We start from the raw sequence: 27271 nt of genomic DNA, 5'->3' as shown, positions 1-27271 counted from the left end.
AGTTATGGTTAATTGTAATGACGTTTTATTATTTCTTGCACTTTTTCAAAACCGTATTACAAACAAAAGATAATAAATTAAGTGGTCCAAACATACTGTCAATTCTTACATTCCACTCTACACCCTCAAGTACATGTAGCAAAAATAACTGAAATGAGTGAAACTAAAATCATTGAGCTATATATCAAGTGATTTTCAGATGACTACACATAATATATGGCAGTTTGTCTAATGGAATTGTACTGTACAGAGCAGAAAGTTTATGTTAAAGCTGAACAAAAATCCATCTTCCACATTAACAGTACTCTTTAGCAGAAGCATTCCACTACATAGCAAATGTAATCATAAACATGCATAGTCTAACACAGAAATCAAACCACGTGTCAGAGAGGGCAAAAATATTAACAGCTAATCAGTTACAATACTTTGAACCAGCGTCAGAAAATAGAGACATTAAATAAATAAAGGTGAGAGCTTGTATGTTTCAAATGAACTGCAGATTAAATGAATCAAAACAATTTGTGTCCAGAATGTTAATATACGCTCTTTAAGGAAGGTTGAACAAAAAGACAGATAAACATACAAAATATTTTTAATAATTAAAAAAAAAAAAAAAATCACAGAATTAAGCTTATTTGAGCTAAATAATCCATCCATGAGACAACAGATAGTGTAACAGTCTTCCAAGATCACTAGGATTAAAGTAAAGCCAACATGAACACTGTTCATACTGTGACCCAGTGGATGAACATGTAGAAGCACAGACAGGATTCATTCAAAGGCTTCATTTTAGCACATGAAAAACACTACTTGCCCATAACATAACAATTCAACAGCAGTTTGTTTCCTTCATCAAAAACGTCTTTTCCATCAGTACTATCACATACACAGTACGCCATCACTTCCCGAAAAATCGCACCATATATAATTTCTTTTGTCTCTTGGGTTCATTTTGATTATATTCTGAGTTAAAACACCTCCAAACCTTCCAATATTTTGCTCTTATCTTAAATATTCTACCTCTAGTTTTGGGAAATGTTCCACTATTCACATCATGTTCTGACCATGCAGAATAATTTAAAACTACAAATAACCATCTGGTTTCTTCCACTTTTATTTCAAGGCCAAACCATTATGGACCATTAAGTCCTAATGACGACATTTAGCCATGTTGGACAGTCCTATTAGGAATAGCTTTTAGCCATTAGAAATAAGCTCTAGTTCAAACATACATGCAGCAAACAACATCTTCCATCCTTCATTAGTCATAAGAATAATAATAATATCGCACCTGGATACCATAGAGGCTGAACATTTTCATTCATAACCGCTGAAACAAACATAGAAGCTACAGGAGGGTTTTATACCAGAGATCATTTTAAAAAGTATGACAGTCATGCATCAGATGTGTGGCAGATGCAACCAGGACTCTGTTCACATTCTGAAGACAAATGATGAGAAACATTAAACGCTGCTTTTGCACTGTTCCAACTTGACCCTTTTATTAGCACCAGCACACTGCGTGTCCTTTGCAAGTAAACTACTGTTTCATTGCTTTTGGCTGTCATAGCAACTCAACATAAAGTATTGTGGTGTCATTTTCAGCGGGACTGTAGCTACAGGTGACACAACTATGATCGAGGAAACTTCAAACTGGAACCAAGGTTCTAATAGTTTTGGATTTTTCATTATAGTTTAGTTTTATTTAGTTTGGAGTTTTTTTCCCTAATTCAGTTCATTTTAATTAGTTTATAGAGCAGGTTTGCTAGTTTTTATTAGTTTTCATTTTTTTCTAAATGCTTAGTTTTAGTTTTTTTGGTTTTTTTTTATATCTTTTCTCTTCTTCTCTGTGGTCATATTCAAATAAATCCCAGACAGGACTCTGCTGCTTTCTCCCAACTTTAGTCTCCATGTTTCCAGGTAGAGTGGGGACCAGAAGACGACTGGAAACCACAAGTGAACACAAGTGACGGACCCTTAAATATCATATGGTGCCAGCAGAGAAAATTGCTAGAGCAAAATAAATAACTTTCGTATCAATCCAACACTGACAAAGACGAAAACGAAGGGAATTTTATCGATAATTTTTATCTGTTTTATTTAGTTTTGTAAACACACAATACAGTTTCAGTTAGTTATCGTTTTGTCTTTTAATTGTAGTTTTTATTTATTTCAGTTAACGAAAATGTTTTTTTTAATTCTAGTTTTCGTCATTTCATTAGTTTTTATTAACGATAATAACCTTGACTGGAAGTCATTTTCCTATTTTAAAATTACACCATTACGTAAGGATTTTTCCAGCCAAGAATATGGTCGTGATCTGCGGTCGAAGCCCAATAGAAAATTTGCTCCCATGTTTTCAGAAATTTTCCACTTGCTTGGCGTAGTGTGTCATGACATGATAACACACAGATCTACTGATGCAGAGCTGAATGTGGATGGATGAATATTAGAAGTCACATGATGTGTTGCTTTGGCTCACACAGGTGACACTAGAAACAGTATGTGCTGGTGTCCGCTGTAAAAGCTGGACCAGTCAAGGTGAGACGAGCAGTGAAAAGGCAGCAGAAAAACAGGATACATGAACTATCAGGTTACTTGGTTGTGGTTACCTAGATTTTGATTTGCTGAGGTCTACATCAAAGTGGTTAACTGCTTGAAGTAAATGATTTGGGAAGTCATTTTAGAATTTGATGATTTTTTTTAACATCACCAACAACATATGTAAAGAGTCAAGGAAACTTTCATGGAATGGCTTTGACTGCATGGAAATTGTCATTTTTTTCACTTAGGAATGAATTTGTTTGACAACTCTAATTTAATCTCAAGATTTATGGATGACTTTGGAACTGTGGATCATTGACACTGATTAGGACCTGTTGGGTGTGTGAACTCAAAGCAGATTCAAAACTTGGTCTGTAATATTACTATATGAGGCACTATGTTCTGATACATTGGATGTTTAAAGTAGTCAAGAAAACTTCAACCTGAAAGAAGAAACACATTTAAATAGTGATAACAAAGACAAGAAAAAAAACAAACAAACATGCGTCATCAGATCTTCACCGTTCTAATGCTTTCATATTCTTTCTGTCCAGTCTGACAAACATTTGAAGTTCTACAGTCGAACTCCTTCCAAGTCAGTAAATGGATTGAAACATTTATTGACTTGGTTATTTTATTACATTGCTTCTTTGAAAATCAGTTTTCAAATGTTTTTAAGGCATTCGCAACATAATCAAGTTGATTGTCTTTGGTCATGGACAAAACTCCACAGCTTTTGTTTCAGATTATTTCCAAACTAGGCTCTCTATTCTATTTACAGTGAAAGTATAAAGTTCAGAGTAATAAGACCACTGCTGTTTGATCATGTGGCTGCCCCTGCTCCTGCCAGGGGCTGGATGAAACGCTGGCCTGGACGTCCAGGTAGGGGCCAGATATGTGCTGATGATGATGATGGTGATGTGATGTCCTCTGTGAGACATGCGAAAGGATTCATTCTTCAAAGAAGGAAGACATTTCATTTTGTGACTTTTAGATGTAGAATGACCAAGGCCTGGTTCTCTCTTTGGCTGCAGTCCTGAGTTTCATTCATGGAAAAGTGTAGAAATAAGGCTGATGACTGTGATTCCAAGACACATCATGGACATCATGGAGGAGGAGAACGGACTGATTTCACAGACAGACATCCAGTATAGTCCTCTTCATGTCAGTTAGTTGGTAGAAGAGCGGTGGGCTTCAGCAGGAGCAGTCAGGTCATCTTCATTTTCTTTACTGATTTAGGGGAAGCCAGACCACAGGAGGTGGTGATGGGAAACAGCCCTCAGAAATTCTGCTGTCGTCTCTTCTTGGCGTCCATGGCGTCCAGGATGGGCTGCCTCTTAGCAGTGTAGCGCTGCCTGAGCTCCTCGATCTCCCGCTCCATCATAGGATCCAAGGCACTGAGGCGCATCTGCAGCTCTTCAAAGTCCAGGTTCTTCAACTGCATGGCAGCACAGAAACACAACAGGCTTATGACTGGTAATCAATCATAATGGTGTTAACCGAACTAAATCTGCAGACAATTTAAAAAACCAAGGTCACAGCAACTTTGACATTTGGCCAACAAAATCAAATCAGTTCATCCCTGATTCTGAGTGAATGTTTATGTCAACTTTAAAGACATTTCACCTAGTTCATTCTGAGATGAGGCTTACGCTGTCGGGGACCGACAGCAAGGGTATATCCCCGAAATCCCCCCAATTCTCTGCTATATATAAATCTATCTACAATAATTGCTTGTCAATTGATATGAACTCCATCTGAACTCCATCGACCTGATGGTGGCAGAATAATGGTCAGAGAACCCATTTTTCCCATAAAACTCCACCTAGTGAATGAAAACGACACCATATGAACTCTGGATGGTAGACAGAACATGGACATTTGTAAGACGATCAATATGAATCAAATTTTATTTCCATCTGCCTATTATTGCTTGATTTATGTCCAAAAACTTGATTTTCAACTAAAGGCCCCCCATTTGAATGACTTATAATACTCAGAGAAGCTGAAATTGATAGGTTTCTTCCACTAGGGGTCCACTATGTTGGTTATCAATGGAGAAGAAATCCAATCAAATCTATCCTAGCTTTTGCGTTCACACAAAGGAGATCTGGTAGTGGCATTCGGGGTAAAACCATTATATATATATAATTAGATTTTAAAGGTAATAGGTAAGGCTAGCTAACGGACAAACCTTATTATCCACCTTATACCTTCACCTATAGGGGCTTTTCAGGTATGACCTGAAAACTGTTTGAAATGACTGACTGAGTATCGCTTCTTCCGGTTTACTTGTCAACAATGGCTGAGGACACATCGAAGTGTCACTGCTGTGTGCCCCAGGGTACATCGAATAATCTAAGGCAACTATATTTAAGTTTTCATGGTTTTCCATCAGATTTAGTTCAGAAGAAGAAATGGGTGGTTGCAATTCATTAAAATGAGGGGCCGAACTTGAGAACCCGATCAGGAAGTACGCTAGTGTGTAACAGATGTCCTGAACACCAGCATTTCTGGGAAGAGGATTACCAAGGAAACATCAGTGATATTGTGAAGGGAATCAAGAGTTTAAAAATAGGGAAAACACCAGAGTCCTCAAACAGGTAACCTGCAAAAACATGTGGGGACAGATTGAAATAAAAAAAAAAAAAAGAATTTTTGTAGGTATGGGCACAGATAAAATTAAACGAAATGGGCGGGTAGCAGGTAAGGAAGTGTAAAAAAAATAAAAGAAGATTCATGGAAGAAAATAAGTGTCAGGACATTTAATGATGATCATCTACTCTGACCGTGGTTGATCCACAGGTGGTTTGTTTTATTTTGAAGTGAGCTTCACCTCTGTTTATCCTGCCACAGATGTCACTGAGCAGCACATATTAGAGATTTATTGATGGCGTGTGTTTTAGTCAAAAATAAAGCCATTAAACATGAGTTACTGTGTAGACAATGTGTTTAAGCATGGGTCGGGTCAGGTCGGAACTTTAAACTCTTGATTCCCTTCACAATATCACTGATGTTTCCTTGGTAATCCTCTTCCCAGAAATGCTGTTGTTCAGGACATCTGTTACACACGAATGTAATTCCTGATTGGATTCTGAAATTCGGCCCCTCATCTCTTTTTCTCAACTACATCTGAAGAAAAACCATGAAAACGTAAATATAGTTGCCTTTGTTTATTCAGTGTACACTGGGGCACACAGCAGTGACACTTCGATGTGTCCTCAGCCATTGTTGACAAGTAAACCGGAAGAAGCGATACACAAAGTCAGTCATTTCAAACAGTTTCCGGGTCATGCGCGAAAAACCCCTATTGGTCCTACTGGAACTAATGCCACGTTTCCACTACATGGAACCAGCTTGACTCAGCTTGACTCGATATTCCTGGAAACCATTTTCCATTAAAGGATACTACTGACTTTACAGTACCTGGACGTCATAGCGATGCGGCGTGTTATTTCCGTGTCATCTGCTCAGAAAGTTGCTGAAAACTCGCTCGTTGCGTGTTGTCTCATCTGAATTTTTACGTCGGCCACCAAAGACTGAATCTCCTCGACAAACCATGGTGTAGTTTTGGGCTGTTATCATGTGGATTAATGTACCGCTATATTTACTGTCCACTTCCTCATCTGTTTTTTGTAAAAACGGCGGGTCACAGAGAAAACTGTCTGACCAGTCAGCGGTCTGCAGTGTTTACGCGTCACCTTTTAGTATCTGGTCCCCAGTCCTGGAACCTCAGCGGAGGTGATACCAAAAAACTAGTGCCAGGTACCAGATTCCAGGTCCTTTTTGTAATGGAAACGCAAAAAAGGCCAAGTCGAGCCGGTACCATGTAGTGGAAACGCAGCATAAGACTACTAAATATCTACTACGAAGCTAAGACTAAGACAAGCTAATGGAATTAATGTCAATCTTCTACAGAATTACACTGAACTTTTGTCTAGAAAGACAAGTCAACATCTATAATTGGAGCTTTGGTTAATTTGATAAAACACTCTTCTCTTGATGTACAACTCCACTATAATTGTGGTTATACTAGCAAGATCATCAAATGTTCTGTTTACCATTTAACACAGTCAGAAAGATAGTGCTTAACATTAGGTTTACCATGACCTCAAACTCCTGCAACTATACCGCTTGGATCCAGACAGGATCACACCTGGCTCCAAAAATCCAGCATGTTGATAGTCATAATAAAAAATATAGTCTATAGCATCTACAGTTTATGTCTTGTGGCAAACATGAACCAGCCTTTTCTATGGTTACGAAAAATATGGCATGATGCTTATCTTTGTCTTTTAAAGAATGATTGGGAAATAAAATGTACCTCAAAACCATCTGTTACTCCTCTTCCTCCTCTCCTGGTCTGTTATTGTGATGAAGAAGCAGGAGTGCTTCTCTTCATTTTAAGTAAAGTGTGTGTGAAAAAACTGTAAGTGAGTTAAGTACTGATGATGAGCTGGGTGAGGACGCAGGGTAAGCCGATTCCACACTTCCCCTTACACAGTACAGGACCTTTATTAAACACTTCTGGAAGTCATATTTGATCTCAAAGATTCTTTCATCCGACCGTTTTCAGCATCCTTAAGTAAAGGCTTTTATCATAGTACACGAAAACTAAAACTGACACTAAAACTAAATCAAAACCCACATAAACTTCAGTTCAAAATAAACAGCAGGACAGTCTGCTTCTGTTTCAGGCCATTGCACAGGAATTTCTATCATGACTAATGTATGAGTTTACATTTCCACAGTTTGCCATAAGTGACACATGGAGGAGGTTACTCACAAAGTCAAAGTCTCCGTCTTGAGGAACTTTCCAGTTGTCAGGGAAAACGTTCTTGGACTGGATGTGGTACCCAGACTGATCCTGAGACTGGTTGTGGTTGTAGTTCTCCTGCTGCTGGGATGCCTTGTTGGAGTCCTGCTTGTCAAAGTAGTCCATGAAAGAAGGACGGATGGGCTGCTGGGGGGTAGCATGTCCTGTGGAGGAGGAGCCTGGGCTTAGTTCTGTTCTCCTACAACACACTCATCTAGTTACTTACAAGTTTATTCCTTTGTTTTTTAATAAAAACATTGCTAGTGGGTTCATTGGTCCATCTACTGGTAGAATTATTCATCTAACTGGTGAAACGCCACACTCTCAATCATTTGGATTTAACATTTTTCCAGCAACAGTTTGAAACATAACAGAGCTACTGGATGGAAAACTGTGTCATCATAACAGCATTTAATTTCAAATCTATTCCAGGGACATAAATCAGATGTAAAGAAGATACATTTTATAGCCAGTTTTTGCCTATGCATGTGTCAACACTTGATTTTATATAATCTTACTGCAACAAAAAAAAAATCACGTAATTTATTCCACTGAAATAGTTAATAAAAAAGTTCAACATATTCAACTGTTTTGTGACCTTATGATCCCAAAATAATGTGCTTGTCTTTTTTTATAGTTTATTTAACATTAGATGTGCTCACTCCTCATGGATCCCTGGTCCTCCTCCTCCTCTTCATCATCATCACTATTGATGACCATGGTGCCCAGGTCGGACTCCAGCATGGTGCTACCATGTTCGATCATGGTCTGAGCCCCATCACTCATAGTGCTGGTGGCTCGCATTGTACCTGCACCCTCTGACCCCGACTTCACCATAGTGTGAGAGTCCACCTCTGTCTCCTCCTCCTGCAGCACACAACACATTCAGCCAATGTAAACACATCTCCTGGTGATTGGAATAAACAGGGTATATGAAGGGAACATGTTGACTGGAACACTTACAGAGTTGTCATCCTCCTCCTCCAGCTCCCTCTGCTGCTCCTGTTGTCTCTTGGCTTTCATCTCCATGGCCTCAGTGATCAGGTCTCTCAGAATGGTGACAGGCTTGGCCTGGCTGATGAATGGATGCTGCAAATGTGCAAGATCACATAACATTTTTACATTAACTCATTTTATTCATCTGTAATGTGTGGAATTAATCTCCATTGAGGAGGTTAGGTTGTGACCAAAGTTTGTCCGTTCAGCAGTCTAGTGTTTGGAAAAACTGCCTTGATTTTTTCCCCCTAAAATACCCTGATGACAGTGACCGCAAATGATTTTGGCTGAAAAGGTAACAAAACCACATTTACATACATCATGACATCTCAGTGAAGTCAATGTGATTGCTGGGATGGTATGTTATTGAGGAGGTTAGCTGCCTGGGTGAAGGTCTGCACTCTCTAAACACTAGTTTAGTTGAAGTTAACACTAGTTTTGCCTGGTATAATTTTAAAAAGCCTACAACATAAAGTCTTATGAGTCAAAATGTCATATAGCTTAATAATGCTCACTGACTACTTAGGCCACAAAGTGGTGACTGCTGAGGTTGTTGATGGCTGAATGACATCATGTCGTTATACACCAGTAAACTAATTTTTCAGTTATACCTCGTTTCCACTAAATGGTATTGGCTCGGCTCGACTCGGCCTCTTTGCGTTTCCATTACAAAAAAGGACCTGGAATCTGGTACTAGTTTTTTGGTATCACCTCCACCGAGGTTCCAAGACTGGGGACCAGATACTAAAAGGTGATGTGTAAGCACAGCAGACCACTGCTTGGTCAGAGTTGTCTCTGTGACCCACCGTTTTACAAAAAACCAGATGCGGAAGTTGACAGTAAATGTAGAGGTAGGTTAATCTACATAATGACAGTCTGTAAAACTACACCATTCAGTCCGGAGATTCAGTCTTTGGTGGCCAATGTAAAAATTCAGCATGAGTTTGACAAGACTTCCGTGTCGCATCACTTTGATGTCCAGGTACTGTAAAGTCAGTAGTATCCTGTAATGGAAACGTTCTCCAGGAATAGTATCTGGTGCCCGAGTCGAGTTGAGTCGAGCCAGTTCCACTTAGTGGAAACGCAGCATGCAAAAACTTCAGATTTTGGCGCTTTGGGAGACTGCTTCTTCTCCACTTGTTCTGCAGCACTGAGTGACAAACTGATCAGGTGAACCGGCTCGGTGGTCTGCATGAAGCTGGACTCTCTGGTGACCGTTGCAGAGAAGAGGACACTCAACAAACTACTATCCATCAAGGACGACGCCAGTCCCCCTCTGGACACCGTCATCAACACTAAGAGAAATCTGTTCAGTGACAGGCTCTTCCTCCCCAGGAATAAAACAGAACTAGGGCTGGGTATCATGGCCACAGACACACACACACACACACCAGCTTCTTCCATCTAAGAGAAGGTACACTTTCCCCAGCAAAGCCACATCAAACCAATATCTCAAATCATTTGTCCCATCTGCCGTTGAGTTTTTCAGCAGCCTGTAGGCGAGCTTGTTGGGAACAAAGCGCCGCTAACTATGATGACTTATTTACTGTATTTATTGTATTATGTGAGATGGATTGTTTTGGTGATATGTGAGATATGTACACTTCTGTTGCGAATCAAATTGCCCTTTGGGGACATTAAAGATTTTTCAATTCAAAAATTCAATACATACATACATATATACTTATATTATAAAATAATTACTTATCTATTGTATACTATTATTACTACTTTATAACTACTAGTACTTTCTAACGTGAAACTGCCTGTTTTTCACTACCATTTTTAAAGTTATTGTTATTAACTTTTCTTTTCTGTCTTACAATTCTTTGTATACATGTACATTCGGTGTTGTGCTCCTACTGGAACCTTAATTTTACAATGGCTCATTTATGTCTTCTTTTCTCTTCCTTTCTTCCACTAACCTGTAGGAGCTGTGTGGCAGTTGCTCTCTGCTCTGGATTCTTGACAAGACACTTTTTGACAAAGTCTGTGAAGTCATCTGACCAAAGCTCTGGTTTTCTGAATGCAGGAGGAGGGTTGGTGGGAATCATGAAGATTGCCTGAAGAGAAAATACAAAAGGAGGAAGGATAAAGGAGTGACGTGGAGAAACAATGAGACACAAGACCTTTCACTATCATAGAGCGCCACAAACTCTCAGAGTGAAGTAGATAGGTATATACACATTATGTAAAAAAACAAACAAAAGAAAGACACTACCACAATGACACTCACTCTCATGGGATGGATGTCAGCATAAGGAGGCTTGCCCTCTGCCATTTCTATGGAAGTGATGCCCAGAGACCAGATATCTGCCACACAGTTGTAGCCAATCTCTTGAATCACTTCTGGGGCCATCCAGAAAGGTGTACCAATCACAGTATTCCTCTTTGCCATGGTGTCCTGCAGAAAACATCACATATGCTGTCATCACTTTGAACCAAGTTTCAGGTTATTTAGACCACTCGTTCATATGTGCCTGACAGACAAAAGCCTGTGCAGTAGTCAGTGATGAAAGAGTAGATGAAGATGTCTCTGGAGCTACAACATGACCTGACTCGTTTTATCTCATACTATTTCTTTCTTCACTCATTTCTGAAGAACAAGATGAAATGTCTCAGCAAGGAATGTGGTACTGGTAATGTGTATCATATGGTTCATGGAGCCATTTCATACTAAAATAAAGGGTTATTTACTATCTTTATGACAAACTGAGTTTGAAGAGTTATATTTTAAACTGACAAACATATGTGCAGATGATGCCCAGATTCAAACAGGATCATAAATGACAAATGGTTCCATGTGGCATTAGACTCTACTGCTACTGCTAATGTTACCGTCAACTGTCCGGCTACTCCAAAGTCTGCAAGTTTGGCATGTCCCTCAGTGTTGAGGAGGATGTTGCCAGCTTTGATGTCCCGATGGATCTTCCTCATGAAGTGCAAGTATTCAAGACCTTTCAGTGTCGACTTCAGAATAGTGGCAATCTCATCCTCTGTCAACTGTTATGAAGGGAGGAAGAATGCATAAGGATGACCCAAGAGCAGAGAGCGAGTGTGTGTTTAATGTAAACACTACAGTTATCTTGACAGTTAGCCTACATCTTGGACCTGGCCAACCACAGGCTTTTTGGGGTTTTTTTAAGTCATGGGTAGATGTGCTTACTGAATTACTCAAATTTCAGTGCACTGTGGGGTAATAGCGTGGTATGCATAATAAATACTGGCATATCCGTCATTCAGAAAAAGCATCCTTTACTAAATTACAAATCTCTGTAAATAATAAAATCAAATACTTACTGTCTTGTTGCGCAGTCTGATGATGTCAGAAACAGAACCAGCGCCACAGTATTCCATGACAATCCATAAATCAGTGTTCTTGAAGTAGCTGCCATAGTACTTCACTACGTAAGGACTAAGAGGAAATGTGACACAGAGTTATTATCAAAGGAGAGGGAAATTCTTCTTTCTGAACCAAAAGAGCAGAAGTGAGAACAAGTGCAGAAGTGAGAAAACATCTTGTGTACAGACAGCCTACGAGCTGGAGAGACTGCATTCACCGTGACCTTTGTATTTAAAAATCAGTATCAAGATGGTTTAGGGAGAGTTACATTTTCTTCTAACCTGTCACATTGTTGCATGATGGAAATCTCCTTTATGATCTCCTGTAGATCAGACTCCACCGGAACCTGCTTGATAGCCACCACCTGACCTGACTCCTTATGGATCGCTTTAAACACACTGCCATAGGAACTAAACACACACATACACAAGTTACAAGATATCCAGGATTTGCTGTATGGCCAAATTAAAGTATCACAAAATAAAACTTTTGCATGATGTTTGAAGGTCTAATATTATAATTATGCGAAGTTATGTCACTGCTAAAGGATAAGTAAAGCAATGTTACTTATTTCACTAATCGTTTCATTAATCGTCATTCTGAGCCTTAACTTTACTGTGAAAAGTGGGAGGTGAATTTGAATTCATCATTCATCATTCTACTAATATTCTGTATACTGAATTTTAACTCAAATGATCTTATTTACCATAGTGTAAACGTAGCCATAAAAGTAACTTCCATGATATTTGCAAAACGTTCCCTTTACCAGGCTTGTAAAATTAGATTTTAAGATTTTTCTTAACAGTGGGAACACTATGAAAAGCTTTGACTATTGTGTACACTCTGCTGAGAAAAGGAAAAAATAACTCACCCTTCACCTAGTTTCTCTAAAACATCGAACACTTCTTCTGGCTGTTTGGTCAAACTGTCTTCACTCAGCTTTTTCAGCTTGCTGTGAAATTGAACAAATCATTAGGGAGTGAAACATTTACCATCTGGTGAAAGCAAAATGAAAAGCTGTCCCAAAACAAAAAAAAAACATGTTACTTATTTGCACGATTATAAAACAATGACAATTTATTAATAGCAATCTATTAGGAAACGCTAAATCGGGCGTTTGAAAATATTTTAAGGGAATAACTTACACCGATCTAGAAGACAATCATAGTTTTAACCACGGAGTTCAAGGCTCATGTGTGATGTCTGATGGTAACTATTTACATGAACGACACCAAACTACTTGTATTATTAAAGGAGCAAGAGTCATTCAATAAGTCATGACAGTTTTAATTGAGAGAACTGTCGAGATCCGCTATATTTAATAGCGTCATCGGAAAGGCACTACGACTACGATTACCGAAACATCTAAACACACAAGAAAGATTTTGTATATACACCAGTCTTAGAACTTATGTAATGGATTCCACAATAAGTCGGTAATTCATCTCAGCTGATCAAAACGTCGGACAGAAAATGAGTGAGGATAACTAACGTTAGCCTCCGCTAGCTTACAGTCGGCTAACCGCCTACATTAGCCTTAGCAAGTTCATAGCATCAAAGCACCGATGAAAAGAAGCCAGACGAACACAAACCTTTTGGGCGCAGAAGGCTCCATAGTTTACAGCGTTAAAGGACCAAAAGGCAACGAAATAAGAGTAACTCGTCGCTGTCTGCGGCCAACAGTCAACATGCGAACATTGTCGACACAATCGTTGTTGTCAAAAACCGTGTGTTTTTCGGGCCAGCTGTGTGTCCGCCAGTGGGAGAGCACAAAACAAACACAGCGCCCCTGGCGGTGTGGAGCACAAAGCACAAATATCACATCCATTTCTAGAAAAAAAATCATAAATATCAAATATAAAAATACGTCAATATAATAATTTAAAAAACTTGAGTCTCTAAAATCATCATTACATGTATTTTCAAACTAATGTACAAACTTTATACAATGATATACAGTGAACCATCTTCCGACCAATCACAAACCATTTTACTGAGAGGTGGACAACCGCTGTGCGCATGTGCAGTTAGTTGTGTGTCTGATGAAAGAAAAGGAAAAAGTCAACGTTTCGCGTGTTTGAAAAGGTGAGATACCTCACTGTTTGCTCATTATATTTCATGATTGTTGTATAATTTGGTCATTTGAAGGGTTCTGTAAAATGTCCGTTGTTAACGGTGATTGTGGCTTTGACCGCATGGCCATGCTGTTTTCTGTTGTTAGCATGTTTTATGTTGTTAGCATGAAAACCCATGCACATATAATGATGGGTTTGTTCTGTTTAAATAGAATAAAATATGGATTCACAAAAAGACCTGCAACCGCCAAAGCAGCAGCCTATGATCTACATATGTGGAGGTAAGCTATTGATCTGTTAATTATAGCTCAGTAACATTTAAATCATATCACATTTTATTTGTACATCGTCACATCATAACACAAGTTATCTGATGACATTTTACATTTAGAGCCGATCTAAACCAGACTCTTAAACCAATTTACAGAAACCCAACAGAATCCTCCAGGAGCGAACCGTTGGTGACAGTAATTACTACAGTAATATCACTGTTCAGACCCAGAGGAAAGCATCCTGTGTAACAACGTCAGAAAAACTAGATAGATAGATAGATAGATAGATAGATAGATAGATAGATAGATAGATAGATAGATAGATAGATAGATAGAGGGAAAAAAACAATGTCACAGTAATTAGGGGTGTAAGAAAATATGGGTTCTGCAATATATCGAAATATTTCATTTCACAATACTGTATCAATATTAAAAAGTACTGTATCGATATTTTTAGGTATTTGTTCAAATGCAGATATTGTGGAGGTTCATTTTTGTTTTTTTTGTTTTTTGTTTTTTCGTTATATTTTATTTATTGTTATTTAACACTCTTATTAAATAATGGAATTGCACTGAAATACTGTTCTGATGTTAGTTCTGAACTAATAGAATATGAATATTTGAACAGGATCTTAAACTGTAATGTCTATAAAACAGAATTTCAGTTTGAACACAGGAACATTTTGTGATATAGCATTAGATCCTGTTGTGATCAAATGAAAATGTGTTTAATATTTGTGCAGATTTCTGGTGTAATTCAATTCTTCAAGGAAATAATCATTAAAAAAAAGAAACAAACAAAAAATTGCCGGTTTCGTGATATATCGTATCGTGACTCTAGTATTGTGATTTGTATCATATTGCCAGATTCTTGCCAATACACACCCCTAACAGTAATGCCTTGTGCACTATATATGGGTGTTACTTATTTAACAGTATTGTTCTGTAATTGTTTTGTAATTGTTTCTGTGTCTTCTTGCAGAATGCCACACTGAAAATGAAATCAAGGCCCGTGATCCGATCCGATGCAGAGAGTGCGGCTACAGGATCATGTATAAAAAGAGAACAAAAAGATGTATCCTTAAAGAATATGTGTGTGTTAGAGGGAAAGAGACTAATTGTTATCATCATCATCATCATCATCATCATTCCAGCTTGTCCGAATTAGTGTTACAAAGTCTCACAAATGCAGCCAATTAAAACAGAGAAACTGTGAAATTAAAATAGAGCAGATTTAAAAAACAAAACAAAACATTTTTTCAATAAAATGTTGAAATTGAGAGTAAAACAGCAATGATCTATCTAATCTTGCCTCTTGGTTCTAGTCAAGTTTACTTCGTTGGAACACTTTCAGTAAATACTGAACCACATATACAAGTTGGCCAGCCTGTATTCTCAAATGCTGTTTAATACTTTTTGGGACATTTGAGTAAGACAGAAATAATGACTGTTAATGTTAACTGGCACTTCTGTTAATCTATGCCAGCACTTCCTACTTTAAATTTTGGTGCAATACGACATTGTTAATCCAAGGGGCTAGGGACAGATGGATCAAATGAATTAAACATTCAGGTTGTTTGATTCCAAAAGATGGTTTGTGATAATATTATAACATTAATCAATTTCCCTGACTCTTTGACTACAGTGGTTGTTTTTGATGCCCGGTGAAGAAGAGAGGAGCAGTCTTTTTTTTTTTTTTTTTTTTTTTAGTGTTTGACCATGTAAATAAAAAGAGACATTTTGGAATATGCTCTGGCCTCCAGGCTTTGCTCCACATTTTTAAATGATCTGTTTTCTGTCAACACTGTCCTACTTCTGAGTGATTGATGATGGTTTACTAAAACATTTTCACATACCTTGACTGTAATGCCTTTGCTTTACTTGTATGAACCTGTGGCTGAGTAGAAGAAGACAGTTCTGAGTTAAGATACTTAATTACAGAAAACAAATTTCTCAATACCCTAACCCAGTCCTCTTTTTTTTTTTTTCCTTTTTTTTAATTGCCACAATGAATATTTAGTTTGTAGCTCCTGAATGCTGCGTTATAGAAGACAAATAGCTCGGTGTGATGTCACTGGTATAGTCCAGTCATCGTTAACCTTTTTGACTTTTTTGTCTTTTTGTTTGTGAGCACTGTTACTAGTTGCATTTATTTTTCAGACTTTATTCTGTTTGAATAGCCAAAGAACAATTTAAAAACCATTAAAATTATAGCTTGGAGCCCCAAAGTAATCTTTTTACAGCAAACAACCTCTGGGGGACATGGACAGTGTATTGAGATCATTTACATCACTAAAAGTACTAATATTACAATGTGCAAATATTCCACTACAGATTAAAGTCCTGCATTCATAACCTTACTTATGCATTTAAGTATTACCACAAAACATGCTCAATGTATAAAAAGTCAGTATCTCAAATCCACCTAATATCACTCAATTTTAGGAAAAAATTCTTCACTGCTCTGTGATGTGCTTTGTAATTTCAGAAAATAATGTTCTTAGTCCTAGTAAACACCATGCAATATTTCAGGCTCATCTTCATTAGTTACAGAAATGTTGAGGCTGTGAAAGTGGAGCAAATGGGGATCCTGATTTCACTGCAGAAATTAGGGGTTCAGAGAAATAGGTTAAGTTCTGTAATTGGCTACTTCTGAAGTATTAATGATAGGGGTATAGAATTTTCAGGAGTTCTTATAAAGCACAAGATGTCTGTAATTTTGGTAAAAGAAGTTCCACAATTGCATATTTCCAAACTTGAACTTGCTCCAGTTGGAGCGTGTGTCCAATGCGTGGAGTGTCCAGTGTATCTGCACGTTGAAGTTCACTGTGTTTTTCTAAAAAAAAAAAAAAAAAAAAGAAATCTCACCTCTATTTCAAATGCATGTTGTTTCTGTACTTTTCCATCACTGGAAAAAGCACAAAATAATAAATAAATACAGCAAGGAAGATCATGGGTATGGCCACACCTTCGATCACCCCCAGCCATCTTTGAACAAACAACTACAAGACCAAGTGATAAAAACGTTAGCTAACCCTTTTCCTGTACTGAACTCTGTGTAGGAGGAGAGACAGGATACCTTTGTGTAGGCATAACAGGTATGAATATCTCTTGGTTCCTCAGTTAAACTGATTAATGGAAGTGTTCAATGATTAATTATGACTCTGTGATACACTATATTGTATGTTGTATTGAATGATTGATACACTTCACTATATTTATGAACTGCTCTATTGTAATACTCAAACACACATGCCTTGAAAAGACAAAACACACAGCCAATGAAAACCTGTTCATAAACATTCTGTCAAATAAACCCTTCAAATCGATAACTGACTGAAATCCTGACAAATGTGCTTTGAGGGAGAAAGGCACTCAGGAAAGAGAGAGTTATATAAGGACTGTCATAACAGGCCTAGATTATTTTATGTTTTTGCAATTAAAGTCAGAAAATGCTTTTTTTTGCAGATTATTTTTACACCGTTTTTCAGGAAGAACTTAACTTTAAATATCTGACCATTAATTCTCATTATTACATGTAATCAATTCTCAAAACTGTGAGAGTAGAGAGTAAAACACAGACTTGATTTTTTAAATATTTATCATGAAAAACAGCTGTAAATGTGCAGAAGGAAACTTTATGAGATTACAGTATTAAACTTCCAACTATTTTACATGTGCTCTAGATCGAGCACCGATAAACATAAAGAGAAAAAAACTGAAGAGAAGAAACAGCTCTCTCAAGGTAATGTGAAATACATTTTTCTACGAACACACAATGACAACAAATGCTTCACAGTAACTGTGGAGTGTTTGAGCACTGTCTTTTTAGTGTTCGGCTACAATCTAATGCAGTGCTGCCATGACGTCCTGAGTCATTGTCAATACTGCTTTCAGCTGTTTATATACAATAAACACTACACTGTGTCAAATGCATTTTTGTCAGTCCAGTAAGTACATTATGTTAGAATGGGGGGGGGGGGGGGGGGGGGGGGGGTTAGCGGGTCGTGATTGTCAGAGTGGTGCAAAGTGACACTGAAACTGAAGACACTTTACTATTCCTCTAATTCTCCAGGCCCACTCCACTGCTGTATGGGCCCCCAGGAATGGTGGGCCCCTGCCGGGTCATGTTTACCACTCCCCCCTCCTCCAACGGTGCCCCAGAGTAAGACAACTAGTGGGATTTTAACCCTTTGAAGACGAGTCATCTTAGATGTACCTTCCTCCTGCCTCTTCACCAGCTGCAGAGCACCAGCCCCTTCTGGCCTTTCTGACAGGTGGTGCATGCATCTGAAACTGGGAACACCCTGACCAGGATTCAAACCCCAGCCTCCTGCACCAAAGTCTGTCAGTATTTATTACAGTCTGTATTGTTTTACTGTCACTGTGTTCAAACTGTGTAACACACTGGTATGTATAGCTGGTGAGCTTTTGACATGAATTAGTGTCATAATTCAGAGTGAAATTATTTTGTGTTTATGGATGTATGATACAGTGGGGGGGGGGCAATTTGTCTTGCTTAGGGCCCCCACATGAACAGGGCTGGGCCTGACTGCGTGTATGATTTTTCTCCCATGAATTGTGTGAGTTACCACGTATTCCTACCCTTAAAATGTCCAGTGCAACACAGTATTCAGTATCCTGGACATGACCGTCAAGTACAAAGTTATAGGCATGGAGGGGTTTGTATGCCTTGAGCTTTTCTTTTGTGTAAATGCTGGGTTTTTCAACTAGACATTAAAAGAGTCCAGCCACTGTAGCTTGGTCCATTTGGTGGGCTTTGTGAGCCACTGAGTCGACAGTGAGTATGGATCAGGAAACTTCACCTTCAGCTGCTAATGGTCAACTTATCTGTGGAAGACACCTTGTCTCTTTTTGACAGATCATTAAAATATTTGGAAAAGGCCTCTGTATCTTCTATTACTTTGTTTCTGTCCTGAGTGAAGCGCTCCTGAAACTGTCTTCCATGTACTGTTGACACCACAGTTGTGCCCAATTCTACTCCCTGCTGAAAACCCCTTCCCATGAAGAGGACAATGTGCACCAAATTCACCCTGTCACAACTTTTTCTCCTTTCTGACTGTAGGGTATAGAATTAATTGTGAATTATTCAACCTCTTAACACCATCATAGCTGTGTAGTAATTAAGTAATTAATAATATTGTAAGATATTGCAGTTATGTTTTTTATCTGTTTAATATTAAGGAATGTACAAACTAAGGTATATAAAACTTTCTAAAGTTCAATCTTAGATGCACAACACACAAAATATGTAACAATATAAACAGATTCTGCTGAAAACTACATCACCTGCGGCTGGGGATGCAGTTTTCGGCAGGGAGCAGAATTCAGCAGCAGATACTGCTGAAAACTGCATCCCCCATCAGATTAAGACTGTGAAACCAAAGGAGTGAAATGACTTAGCAGCTCATATTTGGAGTTATTCTGGTGTGACAGGGTGAATTTGGTGCACTTTGTCCTCTTCATAGCTGACTTAGGAAGGGGGAGCTGTTTTCGGCAGCTGCTGCATGATGCAGTTTTTGGCAGGGAGTAGAATTCGGCACAACAACCACAAACTGTCATTTTGTGCCAGCAGTTAGGCCCCGCCCACAAAATACGTCATCACTGTTAAACAACACTGAATCGGTCTATTGGACTGTTAATAAAAGTAATGGCACATCCTTTGAGACCAGACTGCACAATTTTTCAGTCGTGTCTATGTTTATTTCCAAAGCTCTGGAAATAGCTTTTTTTTTTTTTTTTTTTTTCAAAGTTTCGTGATAAGAAGTCATAATAATAATAATCATAAACATGACAAATAATTATAACATGCCTTGCATTGCAAGCACACACACACATACATGAGTAGGGATGTAACGATTACTGGTATAATGATAAACTGTGGTAAAATTCCCAACGGTTAGTATTACCGTTTAAATTCTAATTATCATGAAAATCGTGCCTGATTACCGCACTTCGAAAACTAACGGTACTGCACATTTCCTGGAGAAGCAGCATCTATCTGTCCATCTATCTATGAACAAGAAACTCAGACAACTCAAACTTGATCTGGAAAATGGTCAAACAGTGTCCATAAGGTTCCATCTTTAATGCACATGTGTATGTTTGATGTTTACATGTCAATATTTGAATGTTTCTGTGACAGAAAGTACATTGTGGTTATGATTTAGTTATTTATTTATCAAAATACAACTTGGTTAAATTATTTCATTGTGTGTATTAGTACTTTTTGAACATTTTGAGCACAATTTCAACAATATTGCAATAGTAATGAAAACCGTGATGAATTTGGTGACAATAACCGTGATATGAAATTTTCATAGTTACAGCCCACACAGTACACACGGGTACTGAATTTGGTGCAGAGGTCCTTGCCCTTGGTCTAATCTGAGGCTCTTCCATCTCAGCTGTCCCCTCCTCCTGCTGCAGCGCTGCACCGTCGTGGCCCCTCCCCCACAACACGTCAGATAAACGTAGTTTCAGGGGGGCGTGTCTTGCAGAAATCCCCGACCGCAGACAGATGTAGCTGTAGCTCAGAGAGAAGAGGCGAGGACAGGTGTAGAAATACACCACAAAGAGAGGGAGCGATGGGAAATGCGCAGGAGAAACCCCCAGGAGGAGGAGGAGCAGCAGGAGGAGCAGGAGGGAGACCGGATCAGAGCACAGGAGGGAGCGGGAGCAGAAGCCGGGGAGGAGGGGTTAACGTGGGAAAGCCCCACAGTCCGAGAAGTCCAGAGGAGAGGCTGGGCAATGGCACACAGGAGAACAGCCCCGGAGGTGCACAGGAAGTGCAGCACAGCCCCGCAGTGGACACCAGTTACCTGGACGCCCCTGCCGGAAGTCTGCCTCCTCACCTGGGCCGACTGAAGAATGAAGGGAACCACCTGTTCAAACACGGACAGTTTGGGGATGCACTGGACAAGTACAGCCAGGCCATCGACGGCTGCGCACAGGCAGGTGAGGACACACACACACACACACACACACACACACACACACACACACACACACACACACATTCCACCAGCAGACAGCTCCCAGTCTGTTGAGGTTTTGCACATACGTCACATGATCACGTGGTTTTCTGTTTACGCCGCCATATTGGTAGGCGAGCTTTCCTTGGCTCGTACAACGTGTTAAAGGATGGACCTGCTGAACTCCTGTGTGCTGTTTATTCCTTCTCTTTCACCAGTATCAGTTCTGCATACAGACCACTGGGTTCCACTGGTGTCAGTGCTGGTTCTGTTCTGCCCACCGCTGTTTACAGTTATTACGGTTAGCCTAGCTTCTCAGTACAGTTAGCCTGTGTGTCTGTTTCGCTTAGCGGTGTGGAAAAACAGAACTGTCCTCATGTGGTCTGGTGCTGCAGAGCCCTTTAAACCTACAGGAGGACTTCCCCTGGACTATCACCTACAGACAGAGTGTCTGTGGATCTACCTGCTCCCTTTAGTTTCCTCAGCTGGGTGAGGCAGATGGAAGTGGGCGGAGCTACGGCGGGCGACACTTCTGAGTTCATCTGGAGCTGGAGACAACCCCCCCCCCGTCTGTGCCGGTCTGCTGTAACTATGGGACAGCCTTCCACATGAGGTCCAGTCACATTATGCGGCCGTGAAACAGAAGATGGGAGGGGCTTTAGGACACAGACAGTTCACGGAGCGTTTCAGAGCTAACATATGGGCTCGTTCACCAGTTCTGGGGCGGAGCCTGCAGGTGTACGGCTGATGTGAGCCGGCTGGAGCTGGGAACACTGGTTTTACCTCCGAGTTTCACAGGCATCACTGTGTTTCGTAAACATGTAAACTCATCTATGGTGCCTTTATCACAAGCAGACAGACTTACAAATAACAAAGCACGCAAACACCAGTCCAAAGAAAAACAAGTTATAAAGCAACAGTTCGGACTTTCTGGATCCAGATAGCGTGCCTACCAATATGGCGGTGTAAACAACAATCAAATGACCAGTGACGTCAGCAGCAAGTCCTCAGTAGAAGGAGTTCTAGGTAACAATTATCATCACAATATAATTTTGGAAATTGCAGTATCAGCCATGATTTTTGTGGACATGTCATACGTATGATTTGTCTGGTGGAATTCAGTAGGGCTGGCTGAAATAACACATTTTATCAGATGAAAATGTTAATATCAGTCAATATCAATATGATACATGTCAAATGACTTGCATTTTAAAGATTTTTCTTCAAATCAAAGTTGAAGACCTCAGACAGTTATTTAAGGTTTTAGATTTTTCATAAAAGACACAAGATCAGAACTTCAACTTTGTAGTTTTAAATTTGTGGTTTTAAACTATTCTTTATTGTTAAAATGAGACAAATGTTTACGAAACAGCAGAGATTTCAGAAACATAGAAACAGAACAATCAAAACTACTTTTGTGATCAAATTGTTTCTCAGTACCTAAGTATGTATGTGTAAAAATACACAACACAACAAACCATGGACTAAGGACCTTGGCTCCAACAGAGGACAATGGAGGAGTGTCTTGTAGTTGTAATACCAGTGATGGCCACTAGGCTCAGCATTGAACATAGATTGAAGTGAAATACTTCTCCCATGACTCCTGCTGGTCTCATCTGTTTTATTCTGATCCTCTAATAAGAGATGTGGTCCTTGCAGACTTTTTCTTCTGTTAATTAGATCCAAGATCAAACAGACTTTCAGAAACCATTGTGTATTAATTCCTCTGTCCACTGTCTACAGTCTGTTGTATTTATATATATATATATATATATATATATATATATATATATAAAATGATTCAAAAGTGTATCACGATAACAATATCGTGATCAGTCATTATTGTATTGTAAGAAAAAAATTAGGGTTAACTTTGTTTACATGGTCAAATAGAAATGCAGTGTTTAAGTCTTTTGTTGTTTTCTTACTGATGCATATTTTGACATTAAAGTAACATTTTATCATTTTGATAGTTATGAATATCCAACCTCTAGATTTCTGAAAGTATTTGTCATGTTCTGACCATAAAAAAACCTTTAATACCGGCAAATAACCATCTGACTTAATAATTATATCATCATTTACAAAAGAACTGTTAATCATCCCTTAAAGTGGAAAGAAACAATAATTCAACTTTTATGCTGATAATCAATATTGACTGATAAGAACATTTATACTGTGATTCCATTTCTGACCATGTCACCATGCCCTAGTACTTGTGTTCTGAATGCTGTGTAAAGAAAGAACCAAATCCCCAGCATGACCTGATGTGACATTATCAACCAGATGCATGCCCCATCAGATCTTATGACAAATGGCAGGATTAGGGTGACCTGTTGTGGATAATATGACTGTTTTCTATTAAAAGTATCATATTTAATCCCTAAACAATCAATTAATTGCAGTGAAAAAAGCAGAAATCAATGAACATTTGAAATGCATTGCCACACTAAACACATTATTACTAGACATGGCTGTTTCTTCTACTTATTTTACACTGTCTTCCTCTCACTCTGCATAGCCTCCGCCTCCAAAGCAACTTCTGTAGGAAAACAAGTGACTAATGTTGAACTAACAACAACAGATGGGTGGCACATGCACAGACCGGCAGAAAGCCTCTACTAGCATCTGTGTATTAGGCTTCGTAAGAGTATCAGATACAAAGTGACTCTGTCATTTGGCTCAGTTGTCCGGTGTATCCCATGTCGGTTATGAATACATTACACTAATGCACAGAACACTGCCAAATTTTTTATTCCAATTTTAGAATTAAAGTAGAAAATGCAGGTCCCCTCTTTGATATGAAGGGAACTGAAAACCATATAAAACGTGAGATATCATAGATGATTTGTGAAGGCTAGCGTGTTATCATGTTAAAAATGTTCATATCAGTCAATTTCAGTAATTATCACAAATGTCCAATCTTTTTGAACTATAGGGTGATTTTTGGTTCTAAGTGAAAGTTGGAGAAACATGACAGTTGTTTGTGTTTTTTAAGTATTAGTATAAGACACAAGATGAAAATTCAAGACAAGATACAAGACAAAAACCTCATAAAATCACAACAGGACAAAAATATAAGTGTCCTGGGCAAGACAGCAGCAGCAGAAGTTACACAGAGTAGAAATTTCAGTGACACATCCACACCAAAAACAAATAGTTAAATTCATGACAAAAAAAATGACAAAAAAATGCAGTGAAAGACACAATTAGGCTACGTTTAGACGGTAACAATCTGAACCAAAAACCTAAAAGTGGTGTTGCATTCTCTCTTTTAATTCTGCATTTAGATGTTTAGTGTTGTGGGGGGAAAATCTGCATGCAGATGGACACGCAAAAGTGTGTGAAATTTCCTGTTTATTGATGTGGTATGCACGCCATGTAGCATCACCACCACCAAGACCAAGAACCTGCATAGAACCTTTCTACTTCTCTTCCTGTTCTCTCCTAGCACGAAATACAATCACAGAACAGGAAACAGAACATGGTGAAGCAACGCACAGTCTGGACAGACAAGGTGGAGTTATTACTTAACACCACTTAAAGGTCCGTCGCTGGGAAATAATCCGACATGTTTTTTTTTTCCTGTACTGGTGCGTTCCTATGATGTAAATTTTACATGATGAGAAAACACAGTTTTGTGTGTTCAACCCTTTAAATGGTGATGTGAGAGTGGAGCGTTTTTAAGATTTCCACTCTGGAAGGTGATCTCACTTTTTTGCATTTTCAACCCCAAAAACGCTGTTGCCATCTAAATGAAAGAAACGTCTAATAAAATATTTTGTCGTTTTCACTCGAGAGCGTTGTTGTGTAAACTGGGCCTAAGATGCAAAAGATGTAACACAATGAAAATGCGTTAGAAGATGCCAAAAGATTAAAACACAAAAAAGCAAGGAGATCAAAACAACACCAAAGGTACGAGACAAATATGTTGTAACAGACTCAACAGTATGGAAAAGATGCAGCAAGATGAAAATGTCAAATGATGCAGCAGGACAAACAGAATGCAAAAGACACAGCAAGACAAAAAATCATTCGTAGTCTCTGATTTTGTGACATACTCATTTTGATTCTTTGTAAAATAAAAAAATTGTACATTTTTGAGCTCTTATTCAACAAGGTAAAAACAACAACTGTAGTTTTGTTGCCCAGCTCTGGTGGGTAGGCCTACAACTCTGGTAGTTTTACTGTAGACTCAGATCATGTGCTGCTGCATGAGGCTTTTATGATCAGATTGAATATCATTCTCAATCTTCACACAAGAAAGAGTAATAACTTTCCCTGCAGCTCTGGACCGTACACCTAATACCATAAGTCACTTAAAGAGATCCAGTACAACTGTTAAATCTGTCCCATCCCAGCTCGTAGATCAGGGTATTCAAATCTGGTTCTTGCATGTTTTAGATAGTTCCCTCTTCCACCACACCTGGTTCAATTAATGATCAGCTCATCGTCCAGCTCTGCAGAAGCCTGATAATGATGGAATGGCTTCCAGGTGTGATGGAAGAGGGAACATGCAGGATACCGGCCCTCGAGGACCAGATTTGAATACCCCTGTCATAAACTGTACAGAGATAGAGACAGACAAGGTAGCACAAAGGTCAACAGTAATGCATTAAACTAAGACACCAATAAAATCAAACAAAACAAAAGAACAGACAAAGCCAGTCGAGAGGAGCAGGACCAGGTGGACCAGACCAGACCAGGGTAGGGCGCAGACCAGGGAGAGAGCGAGCAGAGGCTGAACATCCACATTGTGCTGCTTGAATAGGTGGGCCACATGAGACAGGTGGAACTCATCAGGGACTAATCAGCACGGCTCCATCTGTGAAACACCAGACCGGACAGCGACCCCTAGTGCTCATAGGAGCCGCTGTCCCTTATGTTTTCATACACAGTTTTATTATAAATAACCAGACCAGTCATGGCTGTAGATCCACATGTAGCTGTGGTGCAGTCTGGGCACTGAGCGGTCAGTGGCTGACATCAAATGTGGAACTGATGTGATGTCTCAGTGGAGGAAGGACAGTGTAGAAAATTGCTCGAGCAGACAGATTGATTACACATCCATCATTTGTCTCTCATTCACACTCTCAGCATCTGTGGACAGTCTTAACTACTTTAAATCAAGCTGTTTCTACCCTCTTGTACCTAAACCACAAAACATTTTTGACCACAGTAAGCAAATGGAGTCAGATGCCCTCTGTCCACTAATACTAACCTGTCTACACACTGTGGAACTACATTCAGATCAAAGGTCACTTCCCTCTGGTCTTCAGATGAGTGCTTTTTTCTGTCTCCCTGCAGGCATTGATAATCCAGAAGACCTGTGCATCCTGTACTCCAACAGAGCTGCCTGTTATCTGAAAGATGGAAACAGCACAGACTGCATACAGGACTGTACCAAGTATGTGTGTGGAGTGTCAGCTCTGTGTGTGTCTGCAGAAGTTCAGTTTTATAAAAAAGAAAAAAAAAAGATGCTCTGTCTTTTTTTAATTTCAAGAAGAATGCACAGTGAGGAAAAATTGCAGCATACAGGGTAAAGAAGGTTTATCCGAGGTGTGCCCTAATAACCGGACACCTGGGAAACCTCCTGTAAACTCAACACACACTTTTTTCATTAAATCCACTGTCTGAAGGCATGTGTCATCACTGGACAGAAGGATTCCTGTGCACCTCTAGACAGGTTTAAAATGGCCTGGGAACATGATCCAGGGAATACACACTACCTGCTGACTACCCGTTAGGATTCCATCCTCATTTCAGTACATAAATCCTCACTCAGTATAAGACATTGTCTGCTACAGTTTAACCCTTTCATGTATGAATTATGAGAACATTAATCAAAATTTTTTCCCTGAGTGTTTTTAGTCAACTCTAGGCATGAAAAAAACAATGTGATTGAAATTTTTTTATGATCCTATTTTTCATGGAGTTACAAAAATGTCCACTTAGCTGGACACCATTTAATTAATTTAATTTTTGAAGCAAAGAAACATGTATTTACTGATATACTGTGTGAAAACTATGAAATAAAAAAACATTTTTAATGCAGCTGATTTGATGTTTTCTCACATTTTCTGCTAGTTATTATTCACTCAAATAATATGAAAAAAACCTTTTTGTTTAAAAAAACCTGTTAATTACAGTCTAGTAACAATTAGCAATTGATTTACACCCAAATATGTTAGTGCAGATCAGGTTTATCAAGAAAAGAAAAGTTACAGTAA

The 27271-nt window shown here is 38.9% G+C and overlaps 3 protein-coding genes across 5 annotated transcripts in view; 2 read left to right on the top strand and 1 right to left on the bottom strand.

The window, feature by feature from the left end:
- stk3 (serine/threonine kinase 3 (STE20 homolog, yeast)) lies at positions 1–13465 on the bottom strand. Of its 2 annotated transcripts, XM_030147190.1 has the most exons (13): positions 13292–13465; positions 12571–12651; positions 11981–12109; positions 11657–11771; positions 11195–11359; positions 10593–10760; positions 10282–10419; positions 8324–8449; positions 8023–8227; positions 7331–7524; positions 3793–3982; positions 2249–3757; positions 1–1653 (listed from the first exon to the last, which is right to left on the bottom strand). In XM_030147190.1, exons 1-11 carry the CDS (start codon positions 13312–13314, stop codon positions 3824–3826), a joined length of 1503 nt encoding a protein of 500 aa, XP_030003050.1. In that variant the 5' UTR covers positions 13315–13465; the 3' UTR covers positions 1–1653; positions 2249–3757; positions 3793–3823. The 2 variants fall into 2 exon arrangements, with proteins under 2 accessions (XP_030003050.1, XP_030003049.1); XM_030147189.1 differs by having other exon boundaries at positions 2249–3982.
- Positions 13466–13702: 237 nt separating this feature from the next.
- polr2k (RNA polymerase II, I and III subunit K) lies at positions 13703–16647 on the top strand. Its single transcript, XM_030147194.1, has 4 exons — positions 13703–13784; positions 13987–14055; positions 15029–15121; positions 15692–16647. The coding sequence occupies exons 2-4, from the start codon at positions 13995–13997 to the stop codon at positions 15712–15714; spliced, it is 177 nt and encodes a 58-aa protein (XP_030003054.1). The 5' UTR covers positions 13703–13784; positions 13987–13994; the 3' UTR covers positions 15715–16647.
- A 3952-nt stretch (positions 16648–20599) lies between these two features.
- spag1a (sperm associated antigen 1a) overlaps positions 20600–27271 on the top strand; it is a 41152-nt gene continuing 34480 nt past the window's right edge. For both annotated transcript variants that reach the window (XR_003936666.1, XM_030147815.1), the window contains exons 1-2: positions 20600–21024; positions 26349–26448. Coding sequence is in view for 1 of the 2 variants with exons in the window: in XM_030147815.1 (XP_030003675.1) it covers positions 20655–21024; positions 26349–26448 (470 nt within the window). In the remaining variant the exon portion in view is untranslated. The remainder of the gene's footprint in view (positions 21025–26348; positions 26449–27271) is intronic.

This window comes from Sphaeramia orbicularis, chromosome 11 (genome assembly GCF_902148855.1).
Source record: "Sphaeramia orbicularis chromosome 11, fSphaOr1.1, whole genome shotgun sequence".
Classification (NCBI taxonomy): domain Eukaryota; kingdom Metazoa; phylum Chordata; class Actinopteri; order Kurtiformes; family Apogonidae; genus Sphaeramia; species Sphaeramia orbicularis.
Note: the sequence above shows the minus strand (reverse complement) of the source record. Positions and strands in the feature narration are given on the sequence as shown.